This window comes from Rhinolophus ferrumequinum, chromosome X (genome assembly GCF_004115265.2).
Source record: "Rhinolophus ferrumequinum isolate MPI-CBG mRhiFer1 chromosome X, mRhiFer1_v1.p, whole genome shotgun sequence".
Lineage (NCBI taxonomy): Eukaryota > Metazoa > Chordata > Mammalia > Chiroptera > Rhinolophidae > Rhinolophus > Rhinolophus ferrumequinum.
In genome coordinates, this window is record NC_046284.1 from 107,908,411 (window position 1) to 107,935,918 (window position 27,508).

At 38.3% G+C, this 27,508-nt stretch overlaps 1 protein-coding gene across 2 annotated transcripts in view; it reads left to right on the forward strand.

The window, feature by feature from the left end:
- Nucleotides 1-412: 412 nt before the first annotated feature.
- The window catches only part of KLHL15 (kelch like family member 15), a 32,774-nt gene continuing 5,678 nt past the window's right edge, over nucleotides 413-27,508 (forward strand). The window contains exons 1-3 of one of the 2 annotated variants that reach the window (XM_033105206.1): nucleotides 413-454; nucleotides 1,019-1,217; nucleotides 13,271-13,982. In XM_033105206.1, coding sequence (XP_032961097.1) covers nucleotides 13,278-13,982 — 705 coding nt within the window. In that variant the 5' untranslated portion in view covers nucleotides 413-454; nucleotides 1,019-1,217; nucleotides 13,271-13,277. Of the gene's footprint in view, nucleotides 455-767; nucleotides 946-1,018; nucleotides 1,218-13,270; nucleotides 13,983-27,508 lie in introns of those variants that run through there. The other variant, XM_033105198.1, reaches the window with a different exon arrangement.

A 27,508-nucleotide genomic window follows, 5' to 3' on the forward strand; every position in this document is an offset into this window, starting at 1 on the left:
AAAAATGATGTCATTTGGCGCAGATGTAGTCACTTTTATAACACAGGTAGATACAGCAAAGCTCCCTCAATGTCGTCCCCGATCCCCCTACCCCCACCGAGTGCAAAACGGCAAAAGGCATTTTCCGGGCTTCCTAACCCTAAACTTGTTGAGGGGTGGGAGCACCGCAGTAGCTAGAGCCCACCGCTCGTGCAGACGAAGAGGGACGTCTGCGCGTGGACTGGCAGTCAAGCATTCCCAGCCCCGACGGCGAGGTAAGCCTCGTCCCGCCGGGCCCGGGGCCGCCTGAGCCCTCCCTGGGGCCCGCTGGCGTGGCCAGCCGGAACGTGGGGCCTCGCGGGCGTGGGACAGCCCTGCCCCCACCCCGCTCCCACACCCGCTCCCGCTCCCGCGGCGCCGGAAATGACGCGCGCTGGCTGAAAGATGGCGGCATTGGCGTTCGACCAGGGGGAAGGTAAACACCCTCTGGGCCGCCGCCCGCACGCGGGCCCCCTTGAGGCACCCGCGGGGGCCGAGGGCGCCTCCAGAGCCTGATCTGCAGCTTATGGCTTCCTACCCTTCGACCTCCCTACCCGCGTGGCAAGCTTCCGCGTTGAGACGACGGCGCACAGAGCCCCCTGCCGGCGGGCCCCGCCTCCCTGGGCGGGCCCCGGGCGGCTCCCGTGGCCCACAGGGGGCGCGCGGCCCGGAGCGGCCCCTGGCTCGTGGCCCCACACGCCCCGCCCCTTTCCCGCCCCTTTCCCGCCTTCCTCCACCCCCGGCGTGGGTGATCCCGAGGCTCGGCGCGCTTCGGGGCAGAAGCCCGGAGACGCAGTCGTCGACGCCTCCACTGCCGGCTTTTCTGCTGCTACCCGCGGCCCCCCAGCCCCTTTCCCCGCCCGCGGCCCCGAGTCGGCCCTCCAGCCGAACCCCGCCGGCCGCTGCGAGACCCCTGGCATTGGCAAGGTTGGGCCCGGCCCCGACGCCGCGCCGAGCCCGACTGTCTTGACTCGCGACTCAGCGCTGTCTTCTTTCCCAGGACTGGTTTCGAGGGGACCGCAGGCGCGCAGACTCGCCCCCCGCCGGAGCGCCCCAGCCCGGCCTCGGAGCGGCTCCTTGTAGACGTTCGAGAAGCCTGCCGAGTGCCGTCCCGGCGCCCGACCGCCCACCGCCCGGCCGCCGGCCCGCTTCTTCCTGATGCAGACTGCCGTCCACTAGAGGTTGGACAGACCCCCGAGGTGCGTAGCCGCCCCTGGCCCTCCGGCCTGCGGGAGCCCGGGCTTCGGCCGCGGGCCCGCGGTCGGAACCGATTCGGTTGCCCTTTCTGCTCAGATCCGAGTCAAACATTAGGAAGGCGCTGGGACCTAATTTGTCTTTGAGTTTACTTAAATTGTTTGAAATTTAATTTTTTTCAAGGTGGGGGGAAAAAAAGGAAGAAGCATAATTCAGCCATTTTTTGCAGCACACAGCTGCAGGTACCATGATTATTTTCTCCCTAACCCGTTCCTTCCCTTTAAAAATTCTATTTATGCCTGAAATAAAACTATGCGAAATACGAGGCATAAAACGTGGAATCAGAATGTCTGGGTTCGACCGGGGGACTCTTGAGAAAAATCCCTTACCGAGCCGTGGTTTCTTATCTATGAAATCTAGTCAGTAATAGCCACATCACAGGGTAGTGAGGACTATATGAAGCCATATATATGAAAATAATCTATAGCTGTAAAGTGTTAAAATGGAAGGCAATTTTTAAAGTAACCGTTGCCCGAGTGGTTAATGTTGTAGTGGCTAACTGTTGCTGCCTCTTTATTTCTATATTATGAGTATAAGCAATAAGTCCGGAATATCGAAGCAGTGCTGTGAATCGACTAGATAGATATATAATAGTCACATTGCTTGGCCTTCTTCCTACGAAATGCTAACTGCTTATTTAAATAACGGTATTCTTTAATTCAAATTTAACGTTACTGTAGTGCTTTGCTTTTCATTTTTCTAGGCCGCTTATGTCCCTGTTCTTACTCGCAATATTTATTTAGCACCTACCTTTGTTTAGACTTTTATATTTACCGAATTTATATTTTCTTTTGTTAATCTGATTAAATTGTAATTCAGAAAATGCTTTTAAGTTATATATCCTAATTTTAATGCCTATTTTTCATATCTTGGGAACAGGATGCCTGAATATCTCTACTAATATGAAAATTGTTTTTGAAGAGATTAGAAATGCATTCAGATTTCTATAATTCTTAATAGATCTAGAAATGTTTGCAAAATTTCAACTATTTGATAATGTAATAATATTTATGTAATTTAATTCTCTTAATCATCACAACATTTAGGTGCTTAGAACCAGTTTTTCAGTGTAAAGGATGTTAATTTGCACTCTTTATTGCTGATTAACTTGGAGGGATAGTAGGATAGTAAATATTTGTGGTTTGAAAATTGGACGTCAGAATTTATAATATGTGTAACATCAGTATAGGATGATTCTTACTCGATACATCAAAAATGTATGGTTTGACTTTAAAAATGGTCCACAAAAAGTGAAAAAGAAGCATTTTTTTAGTATATTATTTTTAGCTAACAAATGGTTTTTTGAAATGTTTTATTATTAAATTTATAATCCGATACCAGTTATCTTTCAGAGTATGCTTTTGTGTTTTCTAGAAAGGCAGAATAATATAAGGCGGGCAGGATTAAATTAGCAAAAGGAAGAGCCTACTTGAACAGGCTAGCTAGCTTTTATGCATTGGATTTATCGCTTGTCTTGAAGGCAGAATTTTGCTAAATCATTACTTTATTGGAAATTTTAAGGTTTGATCTCTCTGCCTTGGTTATATGGGGCTAAAATCTTGGAACCAGGGATAGTTTGGCTTCGTGGGTGTTCAAATGGGCTTCAAACTTGGTTTAATAATCTGCGTATAAAACTGGCATTGTACAATATAAAGGTGAATGGTAAAATTCATGCTAATAATTTAAATTTTTAATTTTTCTTTACTTAGAACGAATAAAACAGCAAATAAAAAAACACCACGACAAGTCAAGAGAGACCTCAGAAGAAAGGAGAAAGCTTTATGTTTTAGTACCTTTAATGATACTTTTTTCCTGCTTTTGAATGAGGGACCCCACATTTTCATTTTAAGGGGCCCTGCATTTTCATTTTGCCCTGGGCCCTGAAAATTATGTAGTTGTCCCATTGTCAAGGTTGCCCTTTCCCATCGTAAATGTTTTGAGAGTGAATAACGTTAACTGTGAGGAGAATGAATCTGTAGCTTATGAGGGGTTGGATTAATTTATTAGCACGTATTTCCTCTGAATTGGAATGTTGTACCTTGTGTGGGGTTTATTTTTCTTCAAAAAATGAAAGACAGTCATTGGTAGGATAGTTGGTTAAATGCGAAGGCTCTGAAGTCAGGCAGACGCCAACTCCACTTATTAAGAATCCTAGTTTTGGGCAATTTACTTAACCTCTGAGTTTTGATTTTTCTCATCTTTAAATCAGGGATGGTTACAGAACATGGAGGGTTGTGAGTATTAGATTTATTCATCCAACAAATATTTATTAAGCACTTATATGCCAAGCGCTATTCTTTCTAGGTTCTGGGGATACAATAGCCAATGAAACAAAACAACAACAAAAAAAGAAAAACCAAACAACAAAAAGTAAACTGAATAAGGAAAATAAGCCTATATCTCCATTTAATACACTACGGAGGAAAATTAAGCAGATAAAGAAAGTGGGGATTTTCTGGTTGATGGGGTGTATGGGGGGGGTTCGATTTTGAAGAGGGGATTTGGGGAAGACTTCATTGAGATGACACGAGTAAAGATCTGAAGGGAACCATATATGTCTGGGGATAGAGTGATCCAGGCAGAGGGAGTGAACTCGAAGTGCAGAGGCCTTAAGGTGGGCATGTGGCTGGTTTTCAAGAAACAGCAAAGAGGCTAGTGTATCTGGGGCAGGGGGAACAAGGGGGAGAGTAATAGGAGATAATTATGGACATTTTAGGACTCAGTGGAGGGGCTCTTATAATTCATCTTTGCCCTGGGTATATGTTGTACTGCTACTGGTCCGAAAGTGGAAGGCCTTTTCAGAATTAGAAATTTTAACTTTGGAATAAACTAGAAAAGACACTTTCTCAAATTTTTTCTTTTTAATATAAGACCTTTAAAGCTCATCTGACTGAATCACTGAAGCAAATAAGAATGGATAGAAAATGTATTCATTGTCTCTGATAAGATCATTGAATTTAGTTAATGATTCTGCATCATTTAAAGATTTGCAGGGAATCTGTATCATGACATTGAGACCTTCCAAAAGGTCTAATTCTTGGGGAAACTAAAGTGTTAACATTACAATATCGGTGATTTTAAGTTAGGATATGTAACTTACAAGATTTGGGGTTATTCCCCAATAGAAGTTTTTCCTAGAATTCTCACTGGATCCAATCTCTAAAGACTAGGGAAGCTGTTTTCCATGACATCACCCTTGGATTACTTCTACTTGTAGTGAGGAATGAGCAGAGGAGCATTAAATTAAAATCTTCTGATGAAAAAATAGCATTGAAGCAGGAGTGGGTTTTTTTCTTGCAAGGTTTTGTGTATTATAGGGCTCCTAAATGCTAAACATACCTGAAAAGTGAAGTAATTTGGATAATAGGTGCCAGCCTGGAGGCTGGAGGACCCAGAACCTTCCCAAAAGCTTAGTTAAACGGTCATTTGCAATTTGGTACTGAGTTATAAAACCATTTTGATGGACAAGGAAGAACTTCCAGTATTAAACAAATTAAAGTTAACTTACACAACCGTTTCTCCCATATTAAACAGATATTTCTCAATTTGAGTAGTGTATCTGAGGGTAAAATGAGTGCTAATCATTAGCCTAGTTTCAAATTTTTCTTTCCTTTTACATTGAGAAGTTGGCCGCTTTGAGATTGTTGAATTTAAAATTTTTACTTTATAGGTTACAGAAATTGTGAGAAATTTTATGACTCAGAAATTAATTCTATTTTTGTCTGTAGTAAGCCTTGCATTTTCTTTTTAGTATGCAAGTGTGGCATTTTCTGCATAGGCATCAACTTGGGTAGGCTAACAGTTCGAGGATGAAGGCAGTATGAAATAATTTAAAATTTTCTATGAAGATAAGTATATCAACCTCTGAGAATGTAGCTTTTGTACTGAATAACTTAGGATTTTGTATGAATTTTCAAGCAGCTGAGGGGGACTGTGAAAGCATTAAATTATTGCTTATGGTGTAAACATGGAAGTTAATTTTGAAACAACTTCTAGTTAATTGCCTAGAATTTTGCCTTCAAATCAGAATGGCGGCTTTCTAACTGAAAAGGAAGTATTTAATTTCTTTGCCTTTTATTTCCTGTCCAATTTTGCCCCCACCAGACTTCTTTCTTTACTAGTCACTAGAGAGTTTGAACTGTTAAAAATTTTTGTGATATAAATAGCAGTAATAGTCTTCCAAGGCAGAGGTAGGAAGAGGTAGTTTGGGGGGCGGGTGTGTGTGTTTTTTATCTTTTATCATTGTATTGTCAGTGGTACTCAGACTTTTTGGTCTCAGGACCTCATTATAGTCTTAAAAATTCTTGGGATCCCAAGGAGCTTTTGTATATGTGGGTTGTATCTATTTATATTTATCATAATAGAAATTTAAAGTGCCAATTTAAAGAAATACTTATTTGTAATTAATTTTAAAAAACCCATTACACGTTAATCTAAATAACATTTTTTATTAAAAATAATTTTTCTAAGAATGAAAAACTTGGTGAGAAGAGTGGCATTGTTTTACATTTTTGCAAATCTCTTTAATGTCAGGCTTATTTAATAAAAGACAGTGGGCTTCTTAGGGCTTTTAGATTCGGTCTGTTAAGGTATCACACATGTAGCCTCTGGAAAACGCTGAGAGAATAAGTGAAAAAGACAAATTACTTTTAAAATTATTATTATGAAAAGAGTTTTGACTTTGCAAAGTCCTTTTAGGGAACTAGGACCCCACTTGTCCCTGGACCACACTTTGAGAATTACTATATTAATCGTTCTTATGTATAGAAAATGTGAGACTTTTTTTCTTTAGTAAATGCCAAGTTTATGAAACAAGACAAATCCTTCAATATTTCGTTTCTTGTAGCATAAGTATGCCTTGTCATTTAGTTTAATTTGAGTTGGTTTCCCTTTTGAAAAAAACTACCACTTCAAATTCTGAAGGCCACGTGTAGAATATATACATGTACAGGTTTATAAACCATGATTTCCTTTAATGTGGTGTTTTGAAAAGTGAGAATATAGAATTTCTGTACATTGAACATTTTTATATCGTGAAGTATCTTTTCTCAAAGTCCCTTAACGGACTGCCCCCCCTCCCCAGCCAAGTCTTCATTAGTTTATAGAATTTTTATTTGAGGGTTTGTTTCGTTTTACAGTTTTTGTAATTATTTATTCCTTAAATTCTAAAATATAATTCTTTAGAGAATTCTTATGTGTAAGATTTTGTGTATTTTTCTTTTTGTATTCTTCTCACACTTTCCTTTTTCTAGCTATTTATTTTTATTTGGTTATATGTGTGTTTTTGTGTTGTTTTTGTTTTATTTTAACTTAAGCCTCACTTTTTTTCCTTTGTAGCTTCCAGGGTATGGATTATGAACAAGTTGGTTTTGTTTCACGTGTCCATTTGTAAGTTTGGTTGTTTGATATCTTACACATTGATGTTATAGATCCATGCTGTCCAACAGAATATACAAGCCACGTATGTAATTTTAATTTTTCTCATGGCCACAGTTTAAAAGTAAAAAACAGGTGAGGTTAATTTTAATATGTTTAACCCAGTATATCCAAAATATTTTTCCAATATGTATTCAATATAAATATTTGTATAATGAGATATTTTACATTTTTTTTGTACTAAGTCTTCAGAATCTGGTGTCCATTTTACACTCACAGCACATTTCAATTGGGACTAACCACATTTGCAGTGCTCAGTAGCCCCATGGCTGGTGGCTTCCATATTGAACAGTACAGATAGAGAGAATAGCTATTCTGGTTAGGGTAGAAAAGCATAAGGAGCCCAGAAAAGTTAGAAAATTATACTTGTGTGATGAGATGAAATGGAAAACAATGTCACTGCAAAATGAGGTCATGTTTTGACTACCAGTACATCTCCTGATCGCTTATAGACTTGCATTGTAATCAACCCTAGGGAGCTGTGGGGTCTACAGAGGGGTGCTGGAGGAGTGTCAGGTTCCTATGGTCTGAGGTGATTGGGAACATGAGGCAAAAGTTGGAGGAGGGAAGCCAGCGTTGATTGACCTCTGGTGGGGTGCCTTGCTCTGGTCTAGACATTTAACTTATGTTAATTTATTTAATGACCACCCCAACTCAGTAGGATGATTATTATTCCTAATATGTGGATGGAAGCTGAGGTCAGGAAGTTTACTAAATTTCTCCAGGTCACATGGGTGGTAAGTACTAGTAAGCTCTCTGATTGCAAAGGTTTTGCTCTTTCTAAAAACACGCTTTTTTTTTTTTTTTTTTTTGCAAATCAGATTCTAGTCTTAACTTTCTAACTAGTTATATGACCTTGAAAAAAAATTTCACCTGTGGACCTGTCTTCATCTATCTAGTTATAGTTGAACTGGGTCCTGAGAGGCTTTACTGAGAAGGTGGGCTGGGGTTCTAAGTGCTGTTGCTAGGGAGAAGGGTTTCTCCAGAATTAACTGTTAGAGGGTCTGGTTTATTATATTGGTTCTAGTAGCACCAAGTGAAGGGGTATAATAATAAGCCTTAACGTTATGGTATACTTAAGGACTGTATACTTTTGTAACTCTTTACACGTATTAACTCATTTCATTCTCACAGCAATCTATGAGGTAGGTTTTATTAATACTAGTATTCCCTTTTTTTTTTTTTAACAAATGAGGACAGTAGAGCTCAGAGAGACTACTAAGTAGCTTGACCCACGATCACAGAGCTAATAAGAGGTAGAATCAGGATTCAAATGTATGTATCTGACTCCAGACCTGTACTCTTAGCTCACTACTTCCATTTAGAGAGTTGTATCATTGTTGGTCAGTTAACCGCTGAGTGTTTTATCACTTTTTACTTATATACATGCTTCCCATAAAAGTGTAAAATACTGCTGCTGCTCCAAAGCTGTTAGTCTTATTGATAGATGCACCAAGCTTTTTCATGTAGAAAAGAAGTAACTGTGTATGTCCCAGCTATCACAAATTAGTTTTAGAAGTCAATTTAGATTAGATAAACTTCACAAATGCATTAAGACTTGAAAAATAGCAGTAGTTTATTTTGCATATCTATATAAGTGCATTAAACATCTGTAAAATCATATAAAAATAGAATAAATGAGAATTTAAAAATTTTTTCAGAGATCATCATGTTGAGTGCTTTCATTTTACATGCAGAGATAAGACCAAGAAAGTTTGAGTAACTTATACAAAGTATAGCTATTTCTGTTCTAAAACTATTAAGGATCTTGGTTATACATAGGGAAAACCCACCTCAGGTAGTAAAAAAGGAGAATTTATTCTAAGAATGTAAAGATTTCTCTCAGAACCCAAGGGCAGAGATAGAGCTGGACCTAGGAACTTGAAAAATGAAGGTGTTCTGGAGCGCTCCCTGTCCCCTCGGCTTGGCTTTCTTCTTCTTTCTCAGTTGACTGGCTTTCTCTGCTACTCAGCCCACAGAGCAGGCAGAAGTTGGTGCGCACAGCTGCTCTTTGATATGTTCCAGTTCCAGTCATACACAGTCGGTGCACGTCTCTTTCTCTCTTTCGTCTCTTTTCTAAATTCTTGACAAAAGAGTGTTCGTCGTGGCTCATGTTTCCCACCCGGGTCTGACCACATGTGATTGGGGACGGGATCACAGAGTGGAAGCCTGCCTGCTGGGAATCTCTCTTGGTGGGCTGTGGGTGCCCAGCGGAGAGTCTTTACATACTTATGTCTGTTGCCTCACAGCTTATCAGTCCTCCTCTTCTTTTTTCTTCTTTGCCCTGTGATGTTTTCCATCATAGTGAGTATCTAGAAAGTATCTAGAACCGTGATTGCGTTTTTTGAGAAAGCATAGTATCTCATTTTTTAAATTTAATTTTTTAAAGTTTTAATTTAATTAAAAATATATTGTTTAATTTAGTTAAAAAATTTTTTTTAATTGGGGAATATTGGGGAACAGCATGTTTTTCCAGGACCCATCAGCTCCAAGTCAAGTCGTTTTCAATCTCATTTTGGAAGCGCAGCTCAGTTCCAGGTCAAGCCGTTATTTTTTCACTCTAGTTGTGGAGGGCGCAGTTCACTGGCGCATGTGGGAATCGATGCGGTGACCTGGGTGTGTGAGCACTGCGCTCTAACCAGCTGAGCCAACCGGCCGCCCCTAGTATCTCTTTTTTTAAAAATTTCCGTTAGATGGAATCTTTTTTAGAAAAGTGAGTATTAGCTGTTTGAAACCTTATTCAGACAGTGATAACTGTTGAATAGAGAGGGTTACTTTGACAGGAAGTGAAATATGTGGTATTTTAGGCACTGTCAAAATAACAGATTAATGAACACAAAGCAGTCTACTTTCAAGTATATGAACGCTGATGTGCAGCCTTCTATTAAATCTTCATTGAATGTGACCGATGTGCCTTGACGAGTCAGTGATAATTGGTGTCCATAATGATCCTGAGAAAGATAATGAAATATCAAATTTTTCATCCAGTTTTAATTCATTACTTTTTTCTAATTATTTTGAAAATTGATAGTGTGATGTTGATAGCCCTCTACTAACCAGAATGTTTAATTATTCAGACACCATACTGTATGCTGTTCCTTTTGTTCCCAGTATGCATTTGTGTACATATGCCTCATATCACTTGGAAAATTCTAAGCTCATTAATTTTACCTTTAAAAATAATTCAGGAAAAAAGCCTGATCGCTTACTTTAATCTGGAGTGTGTTAGTAAAGTAGTTCTGGCAAGCATTGATTACAGTGTCTAAAATATGTTATATCGATTTTCCAAATTACAGCTAGCTCTCTTGTGCTCCGCCTTTACAAAATGAAAGTATATAGCTTTTGGATTAATGGAGTACTAAAAAAAATTTGATATTAATTTCATCTTGTGCATACTTTGTTGTCTTAGGTAAGTGAATATATGGTGTACAATCAATAAGACTTAAAGGTAAGTTAGGGACAACTGGGGAGAAAGGCTCCTAGGATGCCTCTTGATAAGATCGGGACTACAAAGGAAGGAACTGATGGGGGGAGGGTAGAATTCGGATTCTGTTTATATGTGATGATTTTGAGATCCCCTGGGGCGCCCAGAAGTGTGTAATAGGCGATTCACTATATAGAGTGCTGGTGGAAGGATAGAGATTTGCACAGAGATTGTCAAGATAATGGTAAAGGTAGGTATTAAGGAAAACCATGGGTTTAGATGAGATCATTTGGGGGACACAGTGCTTAGATGAGATGAGAAAAGGTGCAAGAACAGAATCCTACAGAACACCAATGTTTAAGGGATAGCTCGAGAAAAATGAGCCCAGGAAATAGAGAAATAGATTGAGAAATAAGCCACCCAAGAATAGGAAGAGAATCAGGAAAACCGTGTCATGAAGCTGAGAAAGTGATGAGCCAAGGGAGGACGTCATGCTGTGCTGCAGAAGGATCCTGAGAAATGGGGACTAGGATGTAATCAGGGGTTTTGGCAATTAGGGGTTTTTTGTTGTTATTTTTAAAAAATGAACTTTTAAAAAACAATAACATACTGTCATTCCAGATAGATTAGAAAACACAGGTTGGTAAAAAGGGAAAAATAGTAGAAGTGCCTGATACTCTATCACCTAAGATAACCATTTTTAACATTTTGTTATATTATCCTTTCGGACTTTCATTTGTTAATAAAGGGGGTTTTTTGAGTTGACCTCAGACTGGGGTAACTACTGAATACATGGGTTAATATGTCAACTTAAATACAGGGTGTCATAGATAATATATTGATGAAATAAAACAGTAAAATCTAGTGGTAGCCTTCTCACAAGCGTGGAGAAGTAGTGCCTTTAGCGTGTCCCTAGAAGCAGCCTTTTCACTCTCAGCACCCGGAGGCTCTGCCAAATCCAGGGTGCAGAGGAGATTCCTGAAAGGCACACACCTCTGTACCTACATAGCGCCTGGCACGCACAGATGCTCTTTCAGTAAATCAAGGGAGAGGCGTTGATAATAGAGTGGTGAGATTGGCAGTGCCAGCTTCCCTGAAGAAGGAGGTCGAGGAAGGGACTGGTGCCGGTTGCTTCGCTGGAGGGCTCATGAGCCATCCAAACACCCAGCCGGGGAAAAGAAAGAGCTTAGGAATTGAGTCACACCATGAGGTCTAAGCTGGAGAAGGACACAGGTGAAGTTCAGAGATGACTGACAAAGTGAAAGAGCCAGAGAGTGGTAAGTGGACAGTTAAGATTTCAGATGTGGACCAGTTCTGGATTGTGGCGAAGTCCAACGGGTTTGGGAATAAGGTTTTAAAATGGAGGAAGACGGGAGGTTATAGGAGTTGAGGTTGTTAGAGAACGTCAATTCTTGATTTTTGGATGAGTGATCTTATGTGAGCACCGAGAGGTGGAGAAGAAGACACTTAGCCAGGTGCCAAAGTCGCAGGGAATGCGGGACAGAGATTGATCAGGATGTGTGTATATAGCAAGAAGGAGAAATAGATGATGGGTTTTTAACTGAGTGAAAGGCCATGTTTTAGAAAAAGGACAGTAGAAAGAAGGTTTAGAAGGTAGGTTTGTACGCTATAGGAGAGCATTTTGTTCTATGAAGAGTATAGAAGAGTGTTTTCCTAATTTAAATCAGACTGGAGAAAACTTTCTGTGACCAGCGTGAGCCTGTAGGGGAGTTTGTTTACACTGAAGTGCAGGGTTCCACTGGGCACAGTGGAAAGGGTTGGGAGGGAATTTAGGGATGGGAGGATGTGTTCCTGGCGAGGAAGCACGAGCTGTGTGAGGATGACAGTCGAGGAGAGGATAGACGGCCTGGGATGGGGTTGAGTGAAAAGGAGAAAATTACTTCAGAAACAGTCCAATAAACTGATTACTATGTTCTACTTTACTTAACTCTTTCACTGCATTTATTGATTTCAAGTTTTTTCCCCCAAAATGTGTCAAAAATCCACAGAAAATAAAAAGTTGATATTTTGACTATTTTATGCATTTAATAACATTTTGAGCTGCTTTGTACATAAATGACTTTATTTTAAACCTTTGTTGTATGGTAATTTACTGTTATATTGAATTTTAGCAAAAAATACTCAAAACGTATTAAGTGGCATCAATCAGATAGTGCAGGCCACAGGAAAACATATCCGAACGTCGCAGCAAGAGTTAAGAGATCTAATTATAATTGCATTATCTTGGCTTCATTTTTCTGATATGCAAAAACAGGGTTTAATTTCCTTTAAAGTGCATATTTATATTTTAAATATATAAGCAATACATGGTCATTTTTAAAAATAAGGTAAGTAGGTAAAAAGGAAAAGATAAACCTCAAAATGTCTTGAAATCTGACTACCCAGGGACATCATTTTTTTTTTTTTTTTGGTATATATTTCTCTAGACTTTTTCTCATCTAAACTATGCATGTGTATTTAATTTTTGAAAATATACTGAGTATACTATAGTTGCCTGCTTTTTTTACATAACAATGCCTAATATCCTTTGTCAGAATAGGTAGATTGCTGCCATCATTTTTAGTTATTACAGTAATCCATTATAGGACTGTACCATATTTATTTAATCTATTATTGGGCTTTTGAATACTTGCCATTTTTTTATTATAAGTAAGGATTGAAAGAAAAACCTTGTGTGTACAACTTGGCATATTTAATTCTTTGGGTACGTTTCTAAGAGTTTTCAAGGTCAGTGGTGCTTTTGGTTTAATTTCTGTTTTGTTTTTTTCTCATAATTTAGTATTTGGCTGAGAAATCCTTTTTGTTTGATAAGTCGGGGACATGTTTAAATATATTTGGTGAACAGTGTAAAATCAAAGGGATAGGCATATGTTGTTTGTAAGTTAACAATTTGCCATTTTTTGATAGGTATTTAATAGATTTTTCTCCCCCGGGTAGGGAAGCCAAAAACATTGGTCTTCAAATCTTTAGGTTGTCTTCTCCCAAAGGGCTTGTACATTTAGGACTTAGACAGTAGAATTGAGATAATTATAAAAATTGTTTAAGCTCTAAGTTAATAATGTCTTCAGAATGCATGGAAATGATTAACACAGTTTTCTTTGATTACTTTTTTTCCAGGTGATTCATGGCAGGGGACATGGAAGGATTCTGTTCCTCCATCCATGACACCAGTGTCTCTGCTGGGTTCAGAGCACTGTATGAGGAGGGATTGCTTCTTGATGTCACTCTGGTTATTGAAGATCATCAGTTCCAGGCCCATAAAGCACTCTTGGCCACCCAGAGTGATTACTTCAGAATTATGTTTACTGCAGACATGAGGGAGCGAGATCAGGACAAAATTCATTTAAAAGGTCTAACTGCTACTGGTTTCAGCCACGTTCTTCAGTTTATGTACTATGGAACTATAGAACTGAGTATGAATACTGTTCATGAGATTCTTCAGGCTGCCATGTATGTTCAACTTATAGAAGTGGTGAAGTTCTGCTGCTCCTTTCTGTTAGCGAAAATCTGCTTAGGGAACTGTGCCGAAATTATGAGACTCTTAGATGATTTCGGTGTAAACATCGAGGGAGTCAGGGAGAAGCTGGACGCCTTTCTGCTAGACAACTTTGTTCCACTCATGTCCAGGCCTGACTTCCTGTCTTATCTGAGCTTTGAGAAGCTCATGTCTTATTTGGATAATGATCATCTGAACAGGTTCCCAGAGATAGAGCTGTACGAGGCTGTGCAGTCTTGGCTGCGGCATGATAGAAGACGCTGGAGACATACCGATACCATCATTCAGAACATCAGGTTTTGTTTGATGACCCCATCCAGTGTTTTTGAGAAGGTTAGTGCATTTGAAAACAATGGACAGGACTCCTCATTTAGTTAAGGCAGTGTGTCTTTATAAATAAGATTCCTAGGTTGGTCAGGAGTCAAAAAGAGTGAATAGTTTATAAGAATATGTGTAAGAAGTCTAATTTGTTGTAGCTTGTGCATTTAGATTGTTTAAAACACATTTTGTGGGTGAAAGATAAACCAGGTAGGTAGTTTAAGATGAGTAGTCTCATCTTAAAAGTACGTTTAATGTTGAAGCGTAATTAACCCAAAATAATACAGGTTTGCTTTAGCTTTTCGTTCTGTTCACAAAGTAATTAAATCTGAACTGGGTCAGGCCGGTTCTCTTTTTAAAAAATTAAGTAATACATACTGAAATTAGAGTTGAGGAGTTTTACAGTTCTGAATGCTATGCATTAATACAGTTTCATATTCCTCTAAAATGTAGTAAGGAAACATAAAATAGCTCTTGAAAACCAATAGGCCCTAGTGGTGATTTTCTTCCCTGCTCTTACCTAGTTCTTTTTCCCCCCGTTTCACTGTGCACACTAGCTAACCATGAAAACTATGTTTATGTCTAAAACTGGGCATTTCTAAACAAATAGACTGTAAATCCTCTGTCTGTGTTGATCAAATATCCCTGTGCACGTTTTACCATGTAACAGTTCTGCTATCTTAAAAATAGTCTTTCTCCAAAACAGCCTTGGCCTTTTTACATGTAAGCATTTTTCATTTTTATATCAAGAGTCTCACTTGTGATCCTTTCTTGCCCAAAGGAGAGAAAGCAGTTTCAGTAATTGCTTAACTTAATTGGTTTCTAATCACATGGTTACCTTTGGGGCTCTGTTTACCCCTTGCATCTTTTCTTCTTTCTAGAAAGCACACTTAAAGCTTTGGTCGACACCCTTCATGTTAAATAGTTGTTCAGTTTTAGTTACCTGGTGATAAACATAAAATATTTGCAAAGGAGGGCTATTTACACCATTTGAAAAATAAACAAATTTGCGCCGTCGAATAACACTTAGCAACCTGGCATGTTTTTTTCCCCCTTCTGAAATGCTTTGAAATATTAATTTACACATTTACTAGAACTCAGTTTTATGGGATTTTAGTTTTATTCCCAAAATGTACTGATAAGGCAGAAATAATTGAAACTAAGGAATACATTTCTTAATTCTTTTTGTTCAGTGAAAATCAGCCCCACACTAACTATGTAAATCACTTGTCTGTTTTGATTTTTTTCCTTCTGTTTTTATTGCTCTCTTTCCCTGGGGAATCCTGTTTTGTCTTTATACATTAAATGCAAATGTTTTTCCACTACTAAAACAAACAAAAACCCTCCAACTAGAAGGAAGTACTTGTGAAATAGAAAATAAAATTTCCCCTCTAGTGGGACAAGGAGATGGATAATTGATAGCAGTAAATGAGTTTTAAGTGCTGAGCTGCAGAGCCTTTGTATTCCAGTTATCAGTTCAGGGTAGTTAATAGTGATAGTGGCTGCTAGTTAATATCATCGGGTAGTTTTGTAAATCGTATAAAAGCATCAGTTGTACCTTCTGATGGATTGTTTGCTTGCACAGCATGGGGGCTGGTTATTACCCATTGGCCAGGTATTGTGAATCTCATCAGAATGAAAATGTTAAGGCTTCCTTCTTGAGTTAATTTCTTAGGAAAACTTAAATAAGGCCCTGAAGATAGATGGAAGGTAGTCAGTGATTCTTGTCTTGGTGTGTGAGAGTTAATATTTATCAAAGGAATCTATGGCTTTCTAAATGTTGAGCAACACTAAGGTAGTCAGATCTGAGCGCTTATCTCTAGAAATAAAACTTCAGAAACCAAACTAAATGGAAAATTTGGTTGAGAAACAAGAATTTGGACTATTTTGCACCATACTATTTTGAGCTCCTTGGAAATGAGGCCCATCTATTTTTCCTGTGCTCGGTACATTGCAGGTCTCAAACAAGGCCGTTTTTATGTCCATCATGTATGCTTGGTTCTAGAAAGGCCCAGAAGTAAAGACATTTACATCGGTGCTGATCCTTTTCTAGTACGAGAATCTGGGGGGAAAAACGTGGGTGGTTTTGATTTGAGGTTTTGATTTGAGGTTCCTATTTGCTGAAATTTAGAAAAATGGAATATTGATATGCACTTTTTGTTTTTAGCTTTATTTTTTTTAAAGCTTTGTATTATGAGACTTTCTAGACATAACAAAAAAGCTGAAAGAATAGTAAAATGATCACCCGTAAACATATCTTGTAGGTTAATAGTTGTTATCGTTCTGCCAAATTAGCTTTAGCTAGATAGATAGGTAGAGGGTGTGTGTGCCTTTATGTAACATTTTTTTTTTATTAAACTATTTCAATGAAAGTTGTAGACATTATGATGCTTCATTCCTAACTACTTTAGCAAGCATCTCATCTCCCAAGAATGAGGATATTCTCTACATAACCATAATAACCATTGTTGAAATTAAGTCATTCCGTAATGTCCTATAATATCCACTCCATTTTCTGATTTTCTCAGTTGTCTCCAAATGTCTTCTAAAGCTATTTTTAAGGATTTAATCAAGGTTCATGTACAGCATATTTGGTCATGTCTCTTAATCTAGAATTCTTTCTTCTTTTTCTCGTTTATGATGAAAATGTTCAAACATGCAAAAAGATGAAAGAGTAGTATAATAAATGCCTGAATAGCTTATCACCTAGATCCAAAAACTGTTAACGTTTTGCCATATTTGCTATATGTAGGTTTTTTTCTTTGCTGAACCTTTGAAAATAGGTTGCAACATCATGACATCTCATCCCTAAATACTTAACATGCCTTTCCTCAGAATAAGGACTTTTCTACCCAAGTTCAATACCACTTCACTAGGAAAATGAACAGTAAGACCCTAATATCATCTAAGAGCCAGACTAGTCCATTTTCCCATTTTCCCAGTGGTCCCCAGATTGGCCTAGAATCCAGTTATGGTTTATGCATTGCTTTTGGTTATCATGTCTGTCTAATCTTTCCTAATCTGAAACAGTCCCTCACCTTTTTTTGGGGGGGGCAAGATCAGATCCCCTTGTCTTAGTGTGTTCCACATTCTGAATTTATCAGGTTATTTCTTTGTGTTGGTGTTAACTTAGTTCCTCTAGTCCTTATATTTCCTGTTAACAGATCCACTTTTTAGCATCATGTTTTTTCAGGAACAATCACAGGAAAATACTGTTGCAGTGCCAGAGAAAGTCTTAGAGAACCATTTAGTAACCCTGATCAAACTTAGAATTTACCATTGTTTTTTGTATTAGGAGGCTAGATAGCCCAATCCAAGAATTTTATTCACACTATTCTGTGTTGTTTCTTTTAGACTCATAAAATTTCCCTCCCTTAAAAAAAGTTTAGATCCCTTCCATTCAATTTATTGGGATTAAAACTAGCTAAAGTGTCAAAATTAAAAGATTCATTCTTATACAAAAATTAGTGTATATCTCTGACTCTAGAACTACACTGTTCAATATGGTCGCCACTTGTGGCTATTGAATACTTGAAATGTGACAAGTCTGAATTGAGATTTCAAAGATTACCATGACAAGATAGATGTAAATTACCTTATTACTAATTTTTATATCGATTACATGTTCAAATGATATTTTGGATATATTGGGTTAAATAAAATATTAAAATCAGTTTCACCCTTTTACTTTTTAAAATGTGGTTAGTAGAATGCGACCCATCTTTGGCTCGCATTTGTGGCTCAGATTATATTTCTGTTGCACAGCGCTGCTCTAGACGTTCAAGGAGTGAGTTGTTCATTAGGAACTGTCTGAGTATACAATAAACAGCCTTTCTCACATGTTTAACCCCTCTCCTGGAGTCCCAGCCTGTAGAAATCTTCTGGACAGCATAGTGTTAGATGAACTTCACCTGTTCCTGTGGAGTAGCTGACGAAGGTAACTTGAGCATAGCATCTCTTTGTCAGGATCCTTTCCCTGGCCTCAGGAAAACGGAAAGTGATTGAACAAAGCTTGGTGAAGGAACCCGTGGAGATTTTAATTCTTCCTTTGATAGTAACCGGCAGACCTGAGTAGTGGCTTCCTGGTGAGGGGAGGGGACGTCCTGCCTTTCCCCAAGGAATAGACCTCCTGATTCCAGGGACCTGAATCATGCCCTCTAACTGTGCTTAAATATTTGGGTTTATTCTTCCGCAGTATCTTTTCCCCTAGTCCTCTTCTGGATTTTCTACCCAGCTGAAAATAGACTGTCTTAACTTTTGTACTGAATACTCTGTGGAACCATCACAAAAGCGACCAAGACTTCCCCATTTCCTCACCGAGTTCCTTAGAAGCAGTGATGCTGCTTATGTGAACACTATACATGCCAGGCCGTGCACCGAGTGCCCTACACGTAGGCAGACTCTACAGGCCACCTCCATTTTATAGATAAGAAAACAGGCTTGGAAAAGTTCGGAATCTTAGCCCAGAACAGCTGCACTGCCCAGACTGGAACCTGGGTCTGTTTGCCTCTCAGTCCCCGGGGCTTCCAATTAACAGCTGCCAGAGGAGAGAGAGGACCCTGAGGCGCAGGAAGTATACAGTTAGCCCTGTGGCTCAGGTGGGTTGTTTTAGAAGTTGTTATAGAGTTGTGAAAATTCTGAGGTGTTTGCATGAACGAAATATAGCCTAAGAAATTCAGTGGCACTGTAAAAGTACAAGATGTGGGGAAAAGATGTGAAAGCACAATTCTAGGGTTTTCACTGTATAATCAAAGCTGAAAATAAATGTAAGAGTCTTGTCCTTTTAGCATAGTTGTTTAAGAGTTTTTATGATTCATTTTATCTGTAGTGGATTCCCAGTTTTAAAACTAGACTTCAATTTCAGTTTTTACTTATGCAGATGTCTGTGGCATGTATTTTTATTAGCTCTGATGGTCTTTGCCAACAGAGATAAGGCCTGACATTTGTTATTCTGCATTTCAGTGATGTGAAGATTTAAATCGTTTAAACTTCGCTCTCTTTGTTTGGTCTTTTGGTTTTTTAAAAAACAGTTGCTTTATTAAAAGCATTTTATGAAGTAAATGTATATTTGACAAAATGCATTACATACTTGAGTTTTTGGACAGAAAAGTTTTTTTTTTAGCAAAATTTAGTTATTCATTAAAATAACTATATGTTGATTCTTTAGTGCAGTGACATTTTAATATTTTTGAACCTAGGGCATCTTCAGTATCATCAATATGCATAAGGTAAGAGTCAGGGTACCCATGATCCCTTTAGAAATTATATTAATCACAACCATAAAAGCTTTTCAATTTTTCAAAAGGAAAGAAAATCTATTCTAAATCTTGTAAGGGTAAAACAGTGCATTTATTCAGCTTGTATTTAGGATTTTACAGTTGATTTTTCATTGGCTGTTTATTAAGGAAGCAGATTATACAGATGTATTCTGCTTTATTCCAAATATTTTGTATTACAAACTAGCTCATGGTATTTGGACTCACTAGTGTGATTTTTTCCCCCCTAATCTGTTAACTATAATTCACCATATCCCCCCAAATTGGATTTACATAACTTTTAAAGAGCAAAGCTAATGTTTTAATGAGAAAAGAATGTTAATTCTCTTTCACTGAGGATATATTTGGATTTAACAAATCATATATGCCTTTTATAAAAGTTATTGTTATAAGAATATTTAAAACTTTGAGATAATTTTCATAGTCTGCTGAAAAAAGATAACTCCATTACTAGTGAAAATTAATCCTAGGATCAGAGTAAAAATGCTTCAGAAAAGCTTTCTAACACTTAAAAAAAAATAAGAAGCAGAATTTGTGGCCTTAAAAACTGCCTTTTAAAATGGGAATGAGGTGTTCTGGACTCACCTTGAAACTGATGGAATTCAAGGATTACAAATTAAGTACCCAAATATACCTTGGATACCTTACTAAGAACGTAGTAGCTGTCAGAACGGTCTTCACAAATCACTGATAATCTTCCAAATATTTTCTGTATCAACATTGTTGATTTATATAGCATTAACAATGGATTATGACCCATAAGAAAATTCATTGTTTTTAATATAATGTCATGCTTGGGTGGTGTGATAGTCTGGTTAATTGAGGCACAACCCACTTGGTAATGAAATTTGCCTGCGCAAGGACACATCTATGGAAAGTGTAGGTGCTGTATACTCTCCAGAATTTCTCCACTTAGGCACTGTAACATGTTTTAAATAATCTAGCACTTGATTGATCCACAAATGTCTAACAACCAAACTATTACCTGTACTGTTACCACAGTTTAGCCAAAAGCTCGAAAACAGTTTATTTCTAATGACTTCAGCAACCGCCAGACAAATCTAGGGGAAAAACCAGAAATTTCCCTCTAAACTTCACAGTTTTAGAAGTACATGAGAAATGTAAGCAGTGCTGTATTTGACAAAAATATTTTTTAAAAGGCAAGTAACCTGGAGTTCAAATGTGAAAGTTGATTAGAATTTCTAATAAGCTTGAGTTGTTTTTGAAAAAGTTTAAAATCCCCTTCATACATTAAATAGCATTGGTACAGCTATAAACTTGAAATTGGTTAAATTAACAATCAGCTCACTTGCCCCTTGGCATGAAGGCACAGATTAGCAGGTTTTCTGTTGGAAACTAGGTCAGTGGGTTAAGCATACTTCCTCAGTTAACTTAATGTCTTTTTCTGCATCAGTCTCCCTTTTGCCAACCCCTCCCCAGCCCCATGGACTTGGATGATTATAATTAACACGTGTGCAGTTCCTTAAAAATCATCAAGCTGTTTTTCTCCTCTCCAGTCTTCTGCCTTTTATGTATAGATGTAGAGGGCTTTTATTTTCTACTTTGAACTTGCATTCACTCTTGCATTCACACAAGAGTGCAGGTAATCTAGGGTGTGGACTGCTGTTAGATCCCCTGGGAAAGATTATCTCAGAGGGTGTATTAAGCAGGTAGGAACCTATTGAAAATGGGAGTAGAGAAATTCAATCTTACTTGCTGATTTTTCCTTTTAAAGAAAAGAAATGAAAACAAAAGCGTAGAATTAGAAATTAACTATGGAGTAAAACAAAGACTTGGAATGGAGACAGCTATATTGACTTGTAAAAGGAGAAAACCTTTTTAATAAATTGGAAAAAGAGGGAAACCAAATGATAGGCAGAAATTGGAAAGGACCAGAGAAGTCAGAAAATGACTGGAGAAAGGTTAGGAGCAGGGAAGGAACAAGGGAAAATAATTAAGATTTTAGGCTTTAGAGTTTTAATGCTCAAGTTAAAAACTTACCCAGAAAATATTACGTGTGTCATAGGTAAGCCTTGGTCATTCAGAAGTTAGTTTTAGGATTACGTCTTTGATTTGGCTTTCTTTCTGCCCTACTATATTTATAGATAAAATATTTACATGGTTGAGAGTATTTCCATAAATAGAAAAAATTCCTCCTAAGTTATGAATTCTAAAATTTAGTTGTACTAGCTAAATATTAGTATAATCAGGTAATAAGATGGTCTTAAAATTTTTGAAAATTACATCATTTTCTACCTTTTAGGGTTGTGTACTCTTTAATTTCCAGTGGTACTTTATTACTGTTGCACCAAGATTGGAAGGAAATTAGACTTTCTAAGCACATTTATTTTGAATTAAGTATTTTTCACTCTATAGAAAAGTTGAAGGGATAGAGGACTAATCCAATTGTGCTGAAACTCTGTTTAGAATATTGTTCTGAGGGGGCTTCTCCCTCGCCCCCATTTACTCTGGTCATTTGACTTGTGAAGTTTTTAGACACTGGCCTGCTAGGAGAAGAGAGGATGGGTAAGTCCTTATTAAAATTTGTGTCGACCATTTGGTATTTGACTGCAATTAGAGTATTACTGAGAGGATTTGTGCTTAACAGGAACTGATTTTTTTATTTATAACCTTATCCCTGGTCATTAACTCAGTTTTTCAGGACAAAGGGATTAATTAAAGGCATTTTGCACCTAGCTTTTTTTGTGATTTTGTTTCACATAAATCAATATAAGCTTCAGTTCTGAGCATGGTTTTACAAATAGACTTTTTATACCAGGGTAGATGCTTTTGCAATACAACATGTAAAGACTGCTGTATGTTTTACTGAATATCAGAATTTTAGCAAGTGTAGCTGTAGTTCCCAAAGATAATTTGTTTTTGCACTAAAGCCCCATGATAGTAATTGCTTTGTTTCTGGATATTTCTTTTGAGGAGGTTGGATCATGGGGAAGGGATGATAAAACTGACAGCCAGGACTCAGTCTTCCTTTCACAGACAACTTATACTCGTCATTCCGAAAATGAGGTTAGCATTTTGGATGTAGCAAGGGCCAGAGAGCTGTCTCTTCGTGCAGCTAACTCCTTTCATGAAGGGAAACCTCTAAACTGGACGCTTGTCCGGGGCCTGACACCTGGGATCTTGAGCGCAGGGATTACTCTCGCCCCATGTCCCCCCCTGCCCCCCACTGATGGCTAAACTTGTGAAAGGCATTTTGGTTTTTTTGGTTTAATATAAGTATATTGAGCATTTATAAATCATTTTGAAAGGTGAAACAGCTGATGATATCTTGAATTGGCTGACTAGAAAGCCTAAAATAATTTTAGACTAGGTAGTTTTAGTAGATATTTAAAATTGCAGATTTTTAGTCAAACAAAGGTAGTAAGCTCTGTGGAAATGCCTATTTTAATTAACTGCCAGTTCCACTTTCAAAATTCTCTCCAAATTAAGAGTGTATTTACAAATTACCTTTAAAGGTTAAAAATTTACTAAATGGGTTATGTAACATTTTGACAATGAGGGGAGAAACATGGAATTTTTGCTCAATGGTAATGTCTAGCTATTATTTCTTTGACTTAATATGTATTTACAGGAACCACATTCAAGATTAATTTCTCACATTTTCTCCTTTAACTACATGCATATGTGCATGCACACAATTACATTAAAAGAAGATTAAAGGAGGAAATGGCCAATTTAAAATGTTCAGATCGCTGTTTTTAAGAGGCAATCCATGCTTTCATTTTGTATTCAGGATAAGACCAAATGTCTTTCATAATACAATTTTTTAAAGTACCAAAGCAAGAAAAGTGATAAAGAATGAATATATTCTTTCCAAGTTTAAAACAAGACAGCTTTTTTAATCCTATGAAAGGATAAGGAAAGTAGTTGAGAACATGAAAGAAATGTTATTCTTTCCATATCTGTCTTTTGAGAGCAACTGATATACACAGATAGTTAAACTGTTACATGAGGAGCGAATGATGGGAAAAATGGTTCCTCTATGAAAAGATGAGCCACGTTTCTTTCTGGACAGCTCCCTTCATTAATGCACTTTAAATGATTGCATTCACCTGGAAGGTTTTCAGTCCTCCACCTTTTGTTTTAAAGCAGAGTATATCTGGATTACTTTGTCCAGGATTATCAGAGAGGCATTCATTCCTCGTTTCTATAATGAAAGGAGAAACTAGTTAATGCTTATTGATATTGTGTGGTTTTAGAGGAAAATTGCAGCGGTGAATAGCTCTGGGAAAAGGGCAAGGTAGATCTAGAACTTTGGTCTTGGCAGAAAAGTAGGAGCTAAATTTCTTTGGTTAGATATTTTCTGGTATGACCAGCTATCTCAAGAGGCACAACTTCCACTGTCGGGGGCTCAGAGGTAGAACAGTCTGGATACAGATATGTAGCTTTGTTTGGACTTTAACAGAGTTGAGATGGGTCTTGGAAACTCTTTGGAACCCAGGTTTCAAGAGAGCACAATAGAATGGAGAAGAGGACAAAGGGACCCGAAGATGGGGTATGAAATGAAAGACAGGAAAATGACTGAAAAACAGGCTGGCCCAGTTTGATGGGATCTGTAAGAACCTGCGGTTGGAAGGTGGAAGGTCATTACAGGCTGTTCTTGTGGTTCACGTGTGACGCTGGAGTCCCTCTCCCGTGCTTGTGATAGGTGGTTACACCTGGACTACCTCCAGTGGCAGGCTGTTCAGTGACTCGAGGAAGACAGTCCTTGACTTGGGAAAATAGTACCTTTACCTTTTTTACTGTGGTCCCTGTAAATACAGACCTATGTGGAACCTAAGGAGCAAGTCCCCCAGCAGCTCGCTGATAACCGTTTTCCCCTGCATCTCCTGCCGACTGTGAAGTGGTTCAGTTTTAGTTTTTGAGAATATTATATAGACTGCTCTGCAGTTTTTGTCATTTGACATTTTGAATGTCTGCTAGTGCATATGGATTACCCTCATTCTTTTTAATGACTATTGCATAGGATACATACCAGCGTTTATTCAAGCCATGTCCTATTGATAGGTACTTGAGTTGTTCCCAGTTTTTGTGGTCTTACGCGTAATGAATAAACGTCCAGTATCTTGACAGTTCTAATTACAAAGCTTTGTTTGCTTTATATTGGCCTAAAATCTTCCTCCCAGCTTCCCCTTACTGGTCCTGAAAACAGTGGCCGTGTTTCTGCAGACGTGGTTCGCTGTGTCGATGTCTGAAGGACAGCGATCGAACCGAACACGGACACGGTCTTAGTTGCAGTCTCAGCCGGCTGGAAATTGGGGGCTTGTCTATTCTTTTAATTCAACCCATGATTTTATTATCCCTTCGGGCTGTCATACCACAGAGTTTATAGTGAGGACAGAGTCACTTAAAGCCTTTGGAGTTCTTGGCTCCCTGGAGCATCTGGTCAAAGCTGTGGACTTCCCACCACCTCACCCTACCCCCCAAACGCATTAACACGATTATTGCTGCAATTTCAGGTGGTTCATGCGTCCTCAGTGTTTCTCATTTATGATTAGACTTTGTTGATTACTTTGCTGACATCATAGGTTCTCTCGTTCTCCACCCGTGCTTTGACATTGTCAAAAATTAAACCGAAAATGGGCAGTCTTGGCATTACTTGGTGAATCTGTGCTGCCTCCTAGTGTGTGGCGCTTTTTTATTTGTGAGAGCTATTGTAACAATCTGGGATCATCCTCGAGCTGACCAGTCTGTAGTTGGGAAATCGGTCTGGCTTCTAGTCCTCTCCCATTCTTCACGATTCCACACAGATTACAGAAAGCAATTAAGCAGCCTTATCTGGGAAGCCTCTCAGGATCCTAGGATGTGATTTGTGAGATCAAATGACTTGAACCCGGTGAGAATATCTAGCTGGGTTTTCTTGTTTTTCTTAGCCATCTTGGATTTAAGTTTCTTCTTAGTCATTGTATTTGATCTTCAGATTGGAAAGAATAAAACATTCTTAGCTGAGAATGGAAATAAAATAGGAGTAAGGTTGTTTCTCTTTGTCTTTGTCAGTATTAACATTAAACCCCATGGGGGGGAGGGGCTTCACTTTTCCCTCTACTTTTTTTACTTTAACCTCTAAAATGCCATTTATTCAATATCTGGCACTTTGTAAAGTCACAGTTCATCCTGGGGCTTTAGCCTTGTTCACAGTATTCTTACAGCTCCATTCCACTAATACTTGTTTTATGTGCCTGTTTTTTTGTTGTTGTTTTTGGGTTTTTTTTTACCATCTGTTGTAAGTGGTTTTTTTAACATCTGAATTCCAGAAAAGCTCTGTGCAGCACATCAGATTTTTAAGATGCTTTCCCTTTTTCTTCCCCTCATCAGTGTGTGTTGCAATTATGCAGTCAGCATTATGCTTTTGAGAGCCTCCAAGCTTTCTCAAGCTTCTTTATACAGTTTATGGTCTTGGAATTGATCCTAATTTTCCTTTGGAAAACTTGAAATCTGCCCATCCAATATGTGCAGCATTTCCTTTCTTTTCTTTCTTGATCTCCAAACAACACGGGTGCTTTCTCTAAGGCTTCTTCCTGCTTGCATGTTACCAGTCATGTTTTACTGGTGAGTCTTAGGTCCAAAGTAACAGTTTCTCTCATTTCTCCTGTACTTTCTGAAAGACTGAATTTTTACACAGACTGAAAACACATCATCAGATGCATTGACTTAAGCCGAGTGGCACTTCCACAGATGTCCCCTGGTCGGTAATAATAGCTAGTAACTGCTGTGGTTTTTGTACACTGCCACATGACAGGCACCATACTGAGTCCTTGCACGTAGACTGTCTTGCTCGTCTCCTGCCTTAGGGTTTTGAGGTATAGGTGCTGCTGTTACCCGGTAACACAGACGAGGAAACGGGCTTGAGGATGTTGAGTTACTTGCCCAAGATCGCAGGGCTCGTGAGTGCCATAGTCGGCTATTTCCTAAGTCAGATTCTTAATCACCAGACTGGGCTGCGTGACGTGGTGCTTAATTACTACGCTGGACAAGATTCTATTACTTCAAAACCTGTGTAGCTCTCAGACCACTGGCCGTGCACAGTAGGCACTTAAATATTTAATTTGAGGTCTGTTTCTTGTGGATTTCGAGGGTATTGCCTTTTAGCTCTTACAAATCAATAAGGAAAAGATGAGAAAATGGGTGAGTCACACTAGTAGTCAATTAGTACAAGAAATGAATGGAAAATGAAAAAAAATGCTCATTTTTACTAATCAGATCTATTTTTGATGGTTTTAGAAGACCCATTTTTAAAATGGCAAGCCTCTTTATAAATATGATACATGAAAAACAAAAAATGCAAAAATGGGTGAAATTTTCTATTGTTTCTCATAAGAGATTGAAGCTCAGTTTGTTTCCTTTGTTCTTTAACTTTTTATATGTGAAGTAAAAGTAGTAAAGGATAAGACCTCAGATCTTATATTTTTTCTTTACCTTTATTACCTTTATTGAAATTAATTGTTTACCATTATTATCTGCTGTGATTTCTTCCACTTATTGTTTTGCTAGGAAGAATTGGGTTGGATGCCCATTCATTGTGATCCGTATGATTGATTCTTTGTACTGACAACAATTATCCTACCTTTTCTTTGAAAGGAGTCATTAGGCTAATTCATTGAACATGTTAAGTGTTTTTATAAATGAGTATGTCATTTAAAGAGTTTTCTAAACAGTAATGGAAGCTGTGTTCTAACATACTGGAAATTGATTCAGCTTTGGAGTGAGACTATCCTGGTTCAGGCGATCCCAGGTCTACTAGTTTCGGTCATGTAAACAATTTGGGCAAGTTACTTAACATTCTAAGCCTCGGTTTTCTCATCAGGAAAACAGGGATGGTTGTTGCTCTCATGGAATAGTTTAACATGAGATATTACACTTAAAGCACCCAATGCGGTAATGTCAGTTTTCACTCTTTTATGTGGTTAGACAAGGAATTCTCAACCTTTTTTGTGCCGTTTACCCCTGTGCTAGTCTGATGAAACCCACAGAAGGACTCCTTCTCAGAACAATGATTTCAAATGCATAAAAAAATACTGGGGATTATGAAGGGAACCAATTATATTGAAATACAGTTAGCAAAATATTTTTAAAATGTGGCGCTTTCTTTATCAAACACTTCTTTGGACTTAAGGTGGGGAGTGAATGAGAAAGATAAGGAGGGAAGGAGGAGGAGGAGAGGGACGAAAGACAGTTCATAAATACATGCGCCTGGTCGGGCTCCCTCCCAAGCTGTCATCCCAGATTTCCAGCAGGCTCCTAGAC